Source organism: Perognathus longimembris, chromosome 2 (assembly GCF_023159225.1).
Source record: "Perognathus longimembris pacificus isolate PPM17 chromosome 2, ASM2315922v1, whole genome shotgun sequence".
Lineage (NCBI taxonomy): Eukaryota > Metazoa > Chordata > Mammalia > Rodentia > Heteromyidae > Perognathus > Perognathus longimembris.
In genome coordinates this window covers 104,531,832-104,547,309 of record NC_063162.1, presented here as the reverse complement: position 1 = coordinate 104,547,309, position 15,478 = coordinate 104,531,832, and the positions used below count along the sequence as shown (strand labels likewise).

Here is a 15,478-nt window from a genome sequence, read left to right as displayed (position 1 = left end):
GTCTAGAATTTATATCACTTCAAACCTGGCCCACTGATGTAAAGCCTGGTAAATTTATTGCTATTGACCATGCTTTATGACTGAGACAATCTTAACATTGCCTCAGCTTGACTAAACTTCAGAGACTTCTTCCTGGTGTTAGGCCTCTGACCCTCCTTCACAGAGCATTTATTTTAGAAACTTGGAATTTCACATGCTTTCTTCACTTCCTCTGAGATGTAAATCTTTTTCTTTTTGCCTCTCAAAACTTCTTGATGATTTTATGACCTAGAAATGTCTTCTCTTCTTAGAAGACCTGGGAGCAATCCTTTGGATATGTAAGTGGCAAAGAAGCCACTCCCAATCGGTGGGAGGTAGCAGCCTAACTTTGATAAGCACCAATTAACAAACACAGATGGTGTAATCACAGAGAAAAATATTTGCAAAATCAGGCATTATTTAATTTGCTTGGCGAATCTTGTTGGTCATCCTCCCTTAACTAGATATCCTGCTGTGTTTTTCTATTGGTTCACTTCCGTGCTTTAAGTCCCTCCCTCTGTATGACTTCTCTTTGTTCTCAGTTACCACACAGTAATTATTGTACCAAGAACACACACACACACACACACACACACACACACACACACACACACACACACACACACAGCTCCAAGGGAGTTCCAAAAATTTTCAGGCATAGTAGTACCTAAATGAAAGGTCTCACATCCATGATCCACTGCTCAGATGTGCATACAAAGCATACATGGTCACTCTTTACATTTTGCACCAATAATTAACATTTTGGAGTTAACAGAAAAACAGACCAACAGACAGTGGGAAGAACTTGCAGGATTGAGCTTGTACCCCATGTGACAGCAAGAGGCTGGAACTGAGTCAGCCTCTTCCCCTTCGTATGGAGCATTCTTTCGCCAGATTGCAGCCTCCCCTCAGCTGGGGAGGAGAGGATATGCAGTGCACATGCTGCCACTTAGTTCATTGCCTGCCTGGACTCAGTCAGTGTTTTAGTTTGGTCTGAAAGTATAAAGAATAGAACTGTATTCCTAGCTGTCCTTTCATTAAAAAAACAAAACCACAAGGTATTTAGTATTTCATATTATTATGCAAAGCATGTCAGTGTGTTTAAGAGTTCATAGAGATTTACCTCTACATGTCAGTCACTGGGAGTTCAGCCATTGGAACCGGAGTTCTTCTAGACTCACAAGAGTGAAAGATGGGGTCATTGTGCACAGATCTGACTATAACTGCTTCTGTGACTCCATCAAGGCCCCCCAAGGCTGTCTGTCACGGTTCTGAGTGAATTCTTACATCCTCTGGGGGGAACTCTACTTCTCCAGCTCTGATTTCAAAGAAGGAATTTGATAGAATGCAGATGTAATATTTTCCCCTATAAGTCAGTGTCTCCTATTTTGGAAGCTAGACTCTATTTTCTAAATTGGCAACTGCACTAGGAAGTCATAAGGTCCCAAGGAGACAAAAAGATTTGGGAGTAGGAGCTTGCATCTAAAGACTCCTCCTTGGTGTTGGTTGACTGCTTGCTGCACGCCATGTACCAGGAAGGGTCACAACGTGTTTCTTTGGAGCTGTACTCCCATAAACTATGCCAAGGAGGAGACTTCAGTGCAGTCACTGCTATCCCCCAAAAGGCAAAGATTATCTATACAATCTTGTGAAAGAATGAGAACCATACTTTTTTAAAAAAAAAGTTAAATAGATGACGGAAAACTGTTATGAAAAGTAACAAATCAATTACATATGTTCTGTAAGTATTCTTCATTTCTCTGGAATTACGTAAACACTCTAGATGAATTAGGTAACAGGATAGCTTTGCTAATGAGTACCAGAACTTGCTCGAGTACCTGAGTGCCATCATTGAGATAGTTTCTCTACTCAGTTTCTTCTCCAAAAGTCTCCCCTCGTACTTGACTGGCAGACCTCTAGCTCTGTTTTGTTACTTGAAATTTCATTCTTTTTTTGTTTCTTAGTCAAATATCTGACTTTTTTTTCTTGTTAAATGTATAAACATTTGAAAATATATACAAGAAGAAAATGAGTTAATATTACTTGAAATTTTAGAACTCAGAAATAATGAAATGATATTCAAATCAGGACATAGATCTCTGGTCTTTTCTGTATGCATGTTGGTCTCTTTTCAGTTACTGTGTATTATCTAGTATATCTGCTTTTAGTTTAGTATTCTATAAAGAGCACATCTTTCTGTTTTATCAAATATTCATCTGAAACTTTTAGTATGTAGATAGTATTCTATTAAAATATCAATATTTATTTAACCATTTATTATTAACATACCAATTTTTATCATAATAAGTAACCTAAAAGGAAGATTCTTACAGTAACATTCTGTATGTACATCTATGCATTTTGGGACAGTAGTTTTTAGAAATGAAACTGCTGATCAGAGGATAAGGTATTTTTAAGGCCATTCATATTCCTCAAAGCTTGTTGACTTATACTTAGTATAAATATGAAAAAAGGAGGACCTCTCAGGCTCCATGGCCCTGTGGAATCCCTGACCTCTAATTTCCTCTCTGAAGTCATTTCTCTGACATCCTCTCACCAACTCCACTCCAGCCATACTGGCTTTCTTCTTGTTCTGTCGAAACACAGAAGCAAGTTTCTACCTTGGAGTTTTTGGTACAGGCTTTTCTGCCTGCTTGTAACTTTCTTTATGCAGATATCTATATAATTAACTTTCTTTAAGTCTTTCTTATCCCCACAAATGCCTGGATATGTAAATGGATTAAAAAGTCACCAGCCAAAATGTTCCAATGAGGCACATATTCATTCCCTGTTCATTTCAGAACTCTGTTGGATAGATTCTTGTTTCTCTCAATATCCCTCAATTAAAAAAAAAACTTGGTAGGATTAGCAGTTTCAGTGGAGAGGATGAAACCATCCTTCTTATACATAAGTTGGGAGGGCAGTGGCTCCTGGTTCTAAGGAAGGCTGCAGCCCTGCCAAGCTCTGATGCCAAGATATTTTCCCCAAAGCACAAAAGTTCAGAAACAATCAACTGTGTGTGGACTGGATGAGGGGTGGGAAATTTGGACATGTACGCATTTAGGATAGTTAAATGGGAAAGTAGCAGAGCTTGCCATAGTCTTTTAGTCCCTGTAGCTCCCCTATTTTTCATTTCCAGGGCCATTTTTTCCTCTAGTCTTGCCCTTTGGCCTCTGCCTAGACATTCCCATACTACCTCTGTCTCCTGTCTTACAATCTTCAAGGCTTTGTTTAATCACCTTCTTTTCTAGGAAGTCCTCTTGACTGTCCTACCTTCCGCTGGGCTATGATATCTCCTGTGTATACCTCGATCACTGCACCTTTCACTAGGCATTCTCTACATGCAGTTTTTAACACAGTCCCTCGTACATAATAAATGATCATTAAATCTTCATTGAAAATAAGTGAATGAACAAATTGGTCAATACAGGAGATTCCATGGCCACCTGGTCTACTAGGAGCCACTGCTGGTAATAATTTAATCCACATCAGTACCTCCAGAAGAAAAACAAAATGCTTGTAAACTCAGCCAATGGTTTTCTTATTCATCTGTTTACCTCCCCATTGTGAACTCCTGGTGGCAAAGATCTTACCTTATTTATCTTAGGACATTGTCGTTAACACACAATACAATTTATGATGCACAGTAGGGACTTGAGGAGTATCTGATGAGTTAGTGAATGAATGGAACTGCTTCCAGTTTCAGGAATGGCTAGCAGGTGTTACAGGTGGAAGCTCGGGTATCCTGTAAAGTAGCTGGGATGTTGGCAGCTTGCTAAAGCAAGGTTGGGTGATCTCTTCTTGGTAAGGACTGGGTCAGTACATTTCCCCAAAGTTACAGAGGAAGGAAAAAGAGCCTAAGATACTATGAAATACTAAGATGGAAGTTCTTTTCATCGGTTATATTTCAGTCACAACACACAAATCAGCAAAAATGAAGAGCACATTCTAGAAATACTTAACCATTGTATTGCTCAAATGCAATAGGAAGGCTTTATCTGTAGTTCTTATATAGACAGATCTCTATATAACCCATGAAACTGAAAAGAAAACTGTGCAAATTTAAAACTGCCAAGTTCCAAGGTTATTTCAGTTTACTCAGGACCACATAGATTCCAACTTCTTCCTTCAGAGAGGCTTAGATCATGGAAGGTCTTATTTCTTCACCTCTGGGGTTTGTGGTACAGTTGAGAGAAAGCCACATAGGCATGTCTAGGGACGAGTGCACTGGCCAAGTTGAATGGTCATTGCATAAGCAAGTCAAAACTGGGAAGGTATTTCCTTTCATTCCTCCCTCTTTCCTTTTCCCTTATCAGGATGGTGAAGAAGCCCAAAACTGAAGTTGAGAGATCTGGAAATCTGTCATTCTTACTCTGCCACTGGCTGTTTTATAGCCACTGACATTTACTTGTTGTTTTCTGTCTCAACTTTCATGTGTAGTATATAGGCTGGGCAGGATTACCTCCAAGGTCCTTTTCAATTTTAGGATTTTATACTTCTACATATGACTAACAAAGTAGCCAGAAAGGAGGAGAAAAACAAAAAGGTTGCTGGGGGGTGGAGGGAAGAACAGTGAATTTTATTTTAGAATGACTGAATTTGAGGTTCTTCTATACATCTGGTGTACATGACAAGAATCATTGAAAGTAAAGTTTGATCGTTGGGAGCAGCTGAGAGTAGAGGTATGGATCTGAGAGTGTAACAATAAAGGTTAATTGACCAGTTAAGTTAGTAGTTAAGAGCTGATGATAAATCAAAATGAACTATTAATATTTACATTGAGTCGTGATTCTTTTATATTGTCTTGATTTTATTTTTTTTGTATTCTGTCCAATAATAAAGGATTTGAAAACCATGTTTGTTAGTAGTTGTAGAATTCTGTGTTATAAATCCTCCTGCCAGGGCCTATTCCAAGCTACTGGGGAGGGTTCACTGGACAGGGAGGTAGGAAGACACGTGAAGTGACACTGTATGATATGATACATCACCATAGAGACAGTAGACATAAATTTCCTCAATTGCATAAATAAAGGCAATGTGGAAACACAATTATGAAGTAATCAATTTGTATATGCACTGACTTTGTTCTTATTAGACTATCCAATTTAAGTTTCTATGATTTCATTATTTAGATGTGAAGTTCTTGTGACGCTTGTGAAGTTCTTGAAAATTTTAACTGCTATAATAATCTTTTTTGGGGGTGGGGTGTCTGTGTTTGTGTGTGCCAGTCCTGGAGCTTGAACTCAGGGCCTGGGTGCTATCCTTGAGTTTACTTATTTTCCTCAAGGCTAGTGCTCTACCAACTTGAGCCAGAGCTCCACTCCTCCTGGGTTTTGGTAGTAATTAGGAGACAAGGGTCTCGTAGACTTTCCTTCTTAGGCTGGCTTCAAACCAAGATCCTCAGATCTCAGCCTCTGATTATCTAGGATTATAGGCATGAGCCACTGGCACAAAACTAACAGTCATATGTATATTTTTATGTCAAATTTAACTTGTTCTCACAAATACTCTAAGGTGGATCCGTCCAGCACTGAAACTGATACTAACACAAAGTAACTTGCCTGAGATCACACAGAAAATGTATAGCTAAAATTAAAATGATGATTTATGTAATGATGAAGACCAGATTTATAACCACTTGGCTATTGTTTGTAAAATGAAATATGTGTAGTGAATAATATTGAATTTGAAAAACATATCACATGGTCTTATCTTTTTTATTTAATTTTATTGTCAAGGTGATGTACACAGGTGTTACAGTTACATACACAGGGTATTGAGTACAATTCTTGTCAAACTTGTTACCCCATCCCTCATTTTTCCCACCTTCCCTCCTCCTAGTCTCCCCCCCACCAAGTTGTATAGTTCATTTCTAATGTATTGTCTTATGAGTATCGCTGTTGCTTTGGTTTGCCCTTTATCCTTTGTCTCACCATTGTGATGTTCCCCTTCCTTTCCCTAATTCAGATACAGGTATATACAATATCCAGGGTACCAAAGTCAAATACAGTGACAACAGGGAATAATCATAGGAAAGAAAAGTGAAAGGAAAAAGAAATAACTTCATATAGTACATTAAAAACAATAACAGCAATGAAAAACCTCTTGTTTCCTTATCTTGGAGTTCATTTCACTTGACATCATCTTATATGATCATATTACATAGCTATTGAGCTAGTCCTCTGCTAGGACTAGCCTAGATATATACTAGTTATTAAAAATGAGAGAAACCATGGAAACTATGTTTCTTTGGGTCTGGCTTACTTAACTTAATGTATTTTTCCCCCAAGTCTTTCCATTTCCTTACGAATAGGGCAATGTCATTTTTTCTGATGGATGCATAGAATTCCATTGTGTATATATACCACATTTTCTTGATCCATTCATGTATTGAGGGACATCTGGGTTAGTTCCATATCTTTTAATAAGGAGGAGTTCCGGCAGAAATGTAATCACAAGCCAGAAAAATCCTGGTGTGATGTCTTCTGGCATGTTCTAGTTCTTATGTCTCAATTTTTCTGCCGAAGGAATACCTTGAGATAGCCCTTTTGAGCCATTCTTTAACTTGTATCTAAAAAAAAAAAACCCTGCAGAATTTGTAAACTCCTTTTTATATACCTTGCAAATAGATATATATGTATATATATTTAAATGGTGATATGATTACTAGTTTGAATATAGCTAAGATGGTCAAATTGAAAATTTAAAAATAAGAAGTATAACAAATACCTATTGTTAAGACCCATAGCTTAGTATAATCTCCTTGTAGGCAAAATGTATATGGATTTTTATTATATTAGATAGCTTACTTTGTTATAATAGGTAGCTAAAATGAGACATCTGGCAATAATTTTTAAATCTTGATGAGTCAGATGATAAAATGATGATCTTGGGATTAAGATAATCTTTCCCACTTTAGGGGGAAAAAAAGAAGTTTAAATTTCTGAAAACAACACTGAAGTTTCTTCTCCATTACTTATCTTGAGAAGTTACTTCCATACAAAATTTCATGAACTATTCGTAAGTCTATTTTGGTCTTTGGAGCTGAGTAAAACATGAGGTTTGAGTTGCAGCTGTAAAACTGCCATACAGCCCAAGTAGCTCTGTGGACAATTGTGTTGTAAGAACATGTTATGGTTGTGATTCTCTTGGTTATTAAGTAGATAAAGCTACAAGGAACAATTTGGGCAGTGGCTGAGGAAGAGAACAAGATAGTGTAGCCTCTATGGGTCAGCTTTTGTCTGGCAGATCACAGCTGAGTCCCTGTGCAGTGAGTGCAGAATTGGCAAGCAGGCTTGCTTGCCTGGCAGCTGCAGGCTTCTCTTCTTGTGTTCCGTTTCTTCACTCACACTGGAAAATGAGACTGTTTTCTCATGTTTGGCTGTCTAATGTCAGTGTAGCAATCCTTGACAGCTGGCTATATTAGTCACAATATTGATCACCATCCCCTTTGGAACTACAAATTCTATAATTGATTCAACAACCAGTTGGTCTGCAACAGACCTCTGCCATGCCACACTCTGTATCAGGCATGAGTAGTAAGGCAAAAGACACAAAATACACAAAAAGGCTATGGACATAGGAACTTCAGGCTATAAGAACAAATCTCTCTCTACCTGAGGCAAAGATGGAGGGCCACAGCAACAGGTAGGATCTTTAGACTATAGTGGTAGAAGTGTCCAGGACGAGTATACAAACCTGGAAACCACAATATCATCTGGAGAGAGGTTGGCAGGACCTCAAGAAGACAACCATCAAGCCTCATAATATTTAAGAACTTGTCATAGTCTCTTAGCAGACTCTAGAAAGCATTGTTATTGAAGATGCTTGTGGTATACTTGAATGTAGTAAAACAGAATGTTCCATGATGCTTTGGGAGAAAGCTTTGCTTTCATCTTCAATAATTAATTCTTGCTAAGTCAGGCTCCTTTGAGATCATCACAGAGAGGTCATGAAGCATTGACGGATCTGACTAAAGTCATTACACTGTCCATTAGTCATTAGATACAGTGCTGTAGGATGAAAGAAACAACTGGGAATGGAACAGTAACACAGCCGAGGCCATGTCTACTTAAGTAGATAGTTGTAGCTTTACAATGGGTCTGGTGCTGCATGCATGTCTTTTCTGTATAGCTGAACCAATTGACTGAGAGACACAGTTGTAGCAGGTAAGATGTTGTCCTGGATGTTGTAAGTACTTCCCCAACCCTCTTTTTTTTGTTACCTTGAAATGCAAACAGGGATTTGAGATGGACCTTGGTACTTAGCACTTTGGTCTTTTGTTCCTTTGATTCATAAACAACTCATTTCCTTCACAATCAGCTTCTTCTTGTCATGTTGATGGTTTGAGACCCACTCACTCACTGGTGGTTGGAGAGAATTTTCTTGAAATCCTTGAAGCTCCTCTGCGCCAATTAGTAGCAGTAGCTGCCTGAGGGGCCAATTTCCCCACTCACCACCCAGCAAAGGGCAGGGTGGCAAGGCTAATGTGTAAAGGGAAATCAAAGTCACCCCACAATTATGCAGAAAAATCAGAGTGCAGGTATTGTGGGAATGAATCCTTCACAGAAATGCACAGCTATCAGATGTGATGAAACCTGGGATTTCAGTGTGGTAAAATGCCTTGCTTTTTCTTGAAAAGGGAAAATTTTACTTTGAGATTTCTGCTCCCATTATTTGAACAAAGAGAAAGGATAACTAATAGTGGCTTGGCTTAAAACTTCCTGGCAGGAATATTTGAGTCATAAAATATGAGCCAAACATCTTTTGGGACAGTCTAATATAAACTTGGTGGGGGAACTAAGTCCTCTGTTTTCAGCTGAAAGTCTCTTTTTCAGAGGTTCCTTCCCAGCCCCCTTTTTAACAGAATAATCTGCTTGATGGATCACACCAAGTTTTGGCTGCATTCTGTGTAATCAATCACTCAGCTGTGCTGCTTTGTTGCTCCCATTTCCCTTCTTTGAGCAAATCTTGTTATGAATGTGTATTCAACATAAAAAGAAAAAAAAGTTGTTGTATGGAAATCATTACTAGAAATACTAGAGCTAGAGGGAGGGACTAGGGTCTGAGATAATGAGGAAGAACTAAATGGTGTCAAAACAACAGTTCCTATTCCTGGAGTTGGTGTCATGACAGAATGAGGTGGCTTCTAGCCCTGGCTCTGATACTGTTGTGTTGCTCAAGAACATTCATTCAGCTCTTATGGCAAACCCTTGCTGTACCAGAAACTGTGTTCAGCACTGGAGACACACTGAAGGGAATAAGGGATCTTTCCTCAAATCATATGACTTCTTTGAATGCTACTCCTTAAAGTTTGTCGTGCAAGAAAGGCATTACAAGTATTACTAACACCCTGGGTCCAAGATAGGTTTTTAATATTAACAGTAGTCTGATAAACATTTAAAAGTCTGGCATAGAGAAACAAAACCTTGTACCTGACTAGTATTTTCATTTTTATAAAGTTGTGTTTATTTAAATTATTTTGCCTTTATTTATCCATAGGATTTATATTTATTTCATTTGTTTCATCTCAGTGAAAAAAGTGTCTGCAGGCTTTTTGAATTGGATTAGATGTGTGAAGGACTGTCATTCACCAAGATCCTCAAATACTTTTTTTTTTTTTCTTCTTCAAAGTAGTGGGTTTGTGCTTGTTTGGAGATCAGTTTAAAACCTCTGTACTACCTGTACTGCCTCTGATGTTAAGATTTTATGTATAGCATAAGGAAGCTAGCTCTGACTATATTTTCCTAAGAATAAAGACCTATATTTGTAACAAAAGAAAAAGAATTTGAGCCCAAATTCCATATATCCATCAACAGACAAATGAATAAATAAAATGTAGTATATCTACATGAAAGGATGTTATAAAGAACAATAAAGCTGTGAAAAGAAAGTCCAATATTTGGGATGAAAGAAGCCAGGTAGAAAAGATTCTGCATAGATCAGTCCCAGAGGCAGAAAACAGGTTGGTGATGCCAGGAGCCAAGAGCGGGGTGATATGGGGGCAGCTACTTACTGGATATGGACTTTCTTTTTAAGTTAATAAAAATGTTTGAAACTAAATACAGGTCGTGTTTACCCATCATGAATGGTTAAATGGTTTAAGTGGTTGATTTTGTATTACGTGGTTCCCACCTCATTAAAACATTACTTGTAAAAGACAATACTGATCAAGATGAATTCTACCTATAAACTGACATGTGAAATGGTAACGCTTTTTAAAAATTAAATGTTAAAGAAAAAATTCAAGTCTAAATTTCTTCCCTCTTATGGTTTCTGTTTTAAAAGACAGCAACAAAATCACAGCATACCTTTGATTATTACTACCTTTAGGTTTTATTAGAAGTTATTCTATCAGGCTCTCTTGTGATTTTTACCTGCTCTGTATGATTCAGATTTCAGTACAAGGCTTCAGGAACATTGCAGAAAGCTGCAGTGGAATTATGCACCTGATCATCCATGACATGCCAACTCTGACTGACCGCTGTGTAAAAGTAGGTAGTGGGAAAGTAGATTTATCTTTTATCTTCAGTCCCTTTACATGTGCAGATATTCTAATTGCTTGAATTATAAAAATATGAATTGCCTTTTCATTGTAATTGATTAATAGTAAGGAATCCATTTTAAAATACACATATTATCTACATGCACGCAACGCCAAAAATCACTTGAACATTGAGTCTTTAAAGACTATCTCACAATTAAGATATTTGTGCTCCAGTAATGTTATAACCTAAATACAACTTTAAATAAAAGTCTTCCATCCAAGTACAAGCCAGGCCGCTTACATTTCATTCTCTGTCAAGCTGCCAAATGTCCAGACTTTTCTACATTCCATTTTCTCATGTTTTCCCATACTCTTGTAACATCTTTTAATTCTTATTCCTCTGCCTTACTCAAATGTGAACATATTGAAATATATTGAAAAAATCCCATTTCCTTTGAAATTAAGAAAATTTAATAGTGTGTCAGTTTCTGGGAATATTGAAAATCATGACCTCACTACGGTGCTAAGTTTATTCTATATATTGTGCTTAATTTCATCCTCCTTGTTTTCTTCTAAAGGTTTTGGTTGAGAAGTGCTTGTGTATCACATCAGTGGTTTTCATTGGGTCGCCACATATTTCTGATTGTACCTTCAAAGAGCTTTCAAATTGCCCTCTCCAAAAGATCCGGTGTGAAGGTTTGTGATACTACAAATGTGGCCCAGTCTTATTTCTCTACTTTTTACATTAGGGACATTACAAAGTGAGTAATTGTCTTCTTTTAAACAGGAAACAGAATGATTACTGATGCATGCTTCAAAAATATAGATAGGAATCATCCCAACATCACTCATATTTACATGGTGGACTGCCAGGGAATAACAGACGGTGGTCTCAAGTCACTGTCACCCCTGAAGCAACTGACTGTGTTAAATCTGGCAAATTGTGTAAGGTAAGAAGTCAGTTGTATTCATGAAATAACAATTGTCTAGGACACGTCAGGGTTAGTGAGGCAAACATGAAAATCAGGGGGTTGTGTTTAACCGAGAAGTAAGTGAAGCCTAGGGGTACATGGAGGTGCAGCTAACATATTAGACTGACAATACAGGAGTGCAGAAACTTAAAGGGATAGCTCATGGTATGAGAAATCCCTCTTGTAAGATTAAGTGAACTTTCTGTGTACCTTTTGTAGCAAGCATTCCCATGGCTAGTTTGGTTAACAGATTCCTTTCCCACAAGGACTTTCTCACTTGTTTATGAGGAACCAATCTAACTATAGGCTACTGTTTTGGTATTGGTATTGTCAGGGGCTCAAGGATCAAATTCTTGATAAAACCTCTTTTTCAGTGTATATCTCAGCCCCTTACTTATGGTGACATTTTATAATCTTATAGGGCCAGGTGACAACAGAGCAGCACTTGTTCTACTGTGACGTTGGCTAGTACTTGGAAGCATCTAAGACAAAGCAAAATTAATAAACTAAGCTATGACCTCACCCATATTCCCTATTATAAAAAAAAAAACATGAAGAAGCTTGGCTTGACAGAAGGTTGGAGAAGACATAAGGCTTTGGAATCAGAAAAAATTTAAACACCTGGATTAAAAGACTTAACCAAGTACAAAGTGGTTTTAATTCAACATGTCCGTTTATGAGTACAATGCATCTTGATTACTGTTGCCCCTACCATCATTCTTCTCTATCTCTCCCAACATCCCGCATCCCCTCAAGTTACTTGGTTAAGTCTTTTATTTATGAAAAAATAACTATCACTACTCTTGAAGTCAAACCTCTACCATCCTACCATGGTAGCATTGTCACGTTTGCTAAGTCCAGTGGAGGCTAAGACCTAAGTGGTTGGCCATGTTTCTGAAACACCCTAATAGGTTTTAGTTAAATGAGAAGTGTACGGGCTCACCCTGCAGTCAGTGCAGTAGGAGGGACATAGGAAGACAAGAGGAAAGGCTCCTTTGTGTCTGTATTGCTAAATCTTTATTCATCCCTGAATGATACCAGATATCACCTATTTTGGGGACCTTCTCTGAGAATGCTACCTTGCAGGCAAATATTGGAACTCCTCTGTGTGAATCTCCACATGTAATGTTAAACACAATCTGTTTCTCTTTTCTTTACATGATAGACCTCTGTATGTTATGTGTCCAACCTTCCCCAACCATCTTGATGACAGATGTCTGTTCATTGGTTTAGATTCTTTTCTTTCTTTACATGAGTGCGTTTAGATTCGGCTTCCATTCTGTTACCATATTATCTCTTCTCCCTTTCTCTGAACAGCTATCCAAGCATAATATGGAGCACTTACAAAGAACAGATCATCATGTGGGGGTTCATGTCTGCTCTCCTCAGTGCTGTTTTCTGCCTAAGGCTGGAATTCACTGAAATATCAGAGGGCCCATGATCTTTAGTGCCTGACCTAGGTTGATCCCTGATGGGTCTTCTTCATCCCAACTCCAGGGTCCTTTCAAATCTTTAGGCTCCCTTGTCCTGTCGGTGTCACTTAGGACCTCTCAAGTCATGCTAGAGTGTGGTGACCCTGTGAGGCAATCTTAGGTCCATTGTTTCAGATCACCCTTGCAAACATTCTGCTCCCACATCTGTGTTGGCCCTGACTCCGACCTCAGTTTTTCCTGACTCTGCTGCACAGTGGCTGACTCATGTCAGCCAGATTTCAAGCTGAGGTTGGTGCCTTATGACACAGTTGTAAGTGGTTGGAGTCCACAGAAAGGAGGGGCCAGGGTGTTCTTCCCGATTTCTTTACATCATCACCATTCCCCAAATGTCCTCTGTAGTCTACTCTCTTTGAACAGACTTGTAGTTTTAGCTCTTCTTGGTGATCTTAGCCTCTGGTTTTAATAACTCTTCCCATTTTCCTTCTTGCTTAGGGATGGTAGTGGCTTCTTAGTACTGTTAACCTCCAGACTGTGCCATTAGATCACTTGGATTTTTAGTTTCTCTTCCTTCTATATAGCCAATTCTGTTAAAATTAAATTTCCTCAGTGCTGAGTACTGAGTTGTTTCTGTTTTCCTCATTGAATTTTAACAATAAAATGATGAACCCAGAAATATTCTGCTTTTTTTTTTTTTTTGCAATCCTACCAGGCAAAAGTGGAATGAGTTCCCATTTATTTCTAGGTCCTCAAGCCTTTCCAACTGAACAGATCTGAGCAGGCCCCTCTAGGGGAAATCTCTCAGCACCTCATATTTTGTTTCCCTCTGGGTTTTCCCTCAGCTTCTGTATTTTCCCTTCTTATTCATTTCTTGAGTCTGTCTCTTGCCTTCCCCCACCTTTTAAAAACTGTTTCCTCCACTGTTCCCATCTTTGCTTGTCTCCTTTTCTCTTGGCATAGATTCTAGAATATAGTTGTTAAAAATGTTATGCCCTAAGTCTGTGAAGACTTAGGATTTTAAAGCTTAAAGGCGTGGGATTTTTTTTCTCCTGTTTTTCTGTAAGAACTCTCCGTGACTCATGTGAGCACTCAGCTGTCACTGGAAGGTCATAGCAAAATAAGAAGTAGAGGATCAAAGCACATAATAAAACTTCAAAATTGAATTGCACCACTATACTTACCTCAAGCTTGAAGTGTCTGTTGAATGTCTGCTGAATGGATGGAGTGTGGACTAAATATTACAACTTAGTTTTGTTTTTTTTTTTTAGTATTTGGTGAATCAAAACAATTTTTTTTGTTTCCAAAACTTAAGACTGTGGTCTCCAGTTCTATTCTCTATTTTTATTTTCTTCTGAAGTACATATATTTGAGAGAGCTGTAAATAGACACGCATGGTTTAACAAACAGAAAGAATTGCTAGTTGTATTTTGCTAAATGATTGAAAGTAAATCTTGATTGTTTTCTTCCTGTGTGTCAGTTCAACTCTGATCTAAGTGATTGACAATAACAGTGCCACTGCAGCTGTGGAACCTAACCTCAAACAGTCAAATGAAAATGAGTCATCCCAGCTGTCAACTGGGGCAACCAAACACCATCTGGTCTATAGGTCTGATGAAGTATGAGTCTGACTGCATTCTGGAGGGATATTGCACATACTCTGCAGTGATCAAATTGAACCAGTCATACCTTCGGAGGGAGGTATTTTTCTTGTTTTCTGATCATTATAGTCTCAGTTCATCTGAGTGAGTTTTCAGTAAGAATAGCACCATTCACTGAGCTCACAGTTATTTATTCCGACTACGTGCCTGAATGAACAGAAAAACAAATATGGCACCTCACCTTGGCATTGGCATTGTGGTGGGCAAATGTTTGCAAAGCACCATGGATGTGGAGAAGCAAAGAGGAGCAAGTAAAGTCTTATTTTTCAAGAGAAGGGAAGCGGAATGAGAGTCTGAGGAGAAATGACCTGCTCAAAGACACGGAGTCTAGACATGAGGTGGCTTCAAGAAATACTCTCATTTGGAGGTAGGTTAATCTACAGGGAATTATGAGATAATGTTGAAGGCTAACAAAGGCTAGGTATCCTTAAGATTTTGGATGGGGGCAGAGGGGTAGAGGGGTTTGAACTTAGGGCCATATGCTTGTTAGGTACACACTCTACCACTCGAGACAAACTGGCAGACTTTTTTGCTTTAAGTTATTTTTAGATACACTCTCGTGTTTTTGCCCAGGCTGGGTTCTGGCTGCAATTCTCCTACCTACCTACGCTGTCCATATAGCTAGGATTTTTGTTGCAGTCTTCCATTCCAGGTTTGTTTATTGAGATGGGGTCTTACTAACTTATTGCCTGGGATGGTCCTCCAAATTGACATCTCCTAAGTAGCAGGAATTATAGGCATGAGCCACTGTACTGTCTAGCCTGAGTTAAGGCTCCAGTACCAACAAAATAAATAAAAGTTAATTTCAAAAGTTAATATAAAAAATACTGTAATTAGCTGAGGCACTATTCCTTTCTTTTCTACACCAATAGTTATTTGATTATTTAAATACAGTAGTTTATCAATGTATATGGA

The 15,478-nt window shown here is 38.3% G+C and overlaps 1 protein-coding gene across 1 annotated transcript in view; it reads left to right on the top strand.

Moving 5' to 3' along the window:
• LOC125345229 (dynein regulatory complex subunit 6-like) overlaps positions 1-15,478 on the top strand; it is a 121,186-nt gene that overhangs the window by 73,865 nt on the left and 31,843 nt on the right. The window contains 4 exon segments of the mRNA XM_048337447.1: positions 10,407-10,511; positions 11,083-11,200; positions 11,292-11,454; positions 14,416-14,521. Of these exon segments, the coding sequence (XP_048193404.1) occupies positions 10,407-10,511; positions 11,083-11,200; positions 11,292-11,454; positions 14,416-14,521 (492 nt within the window).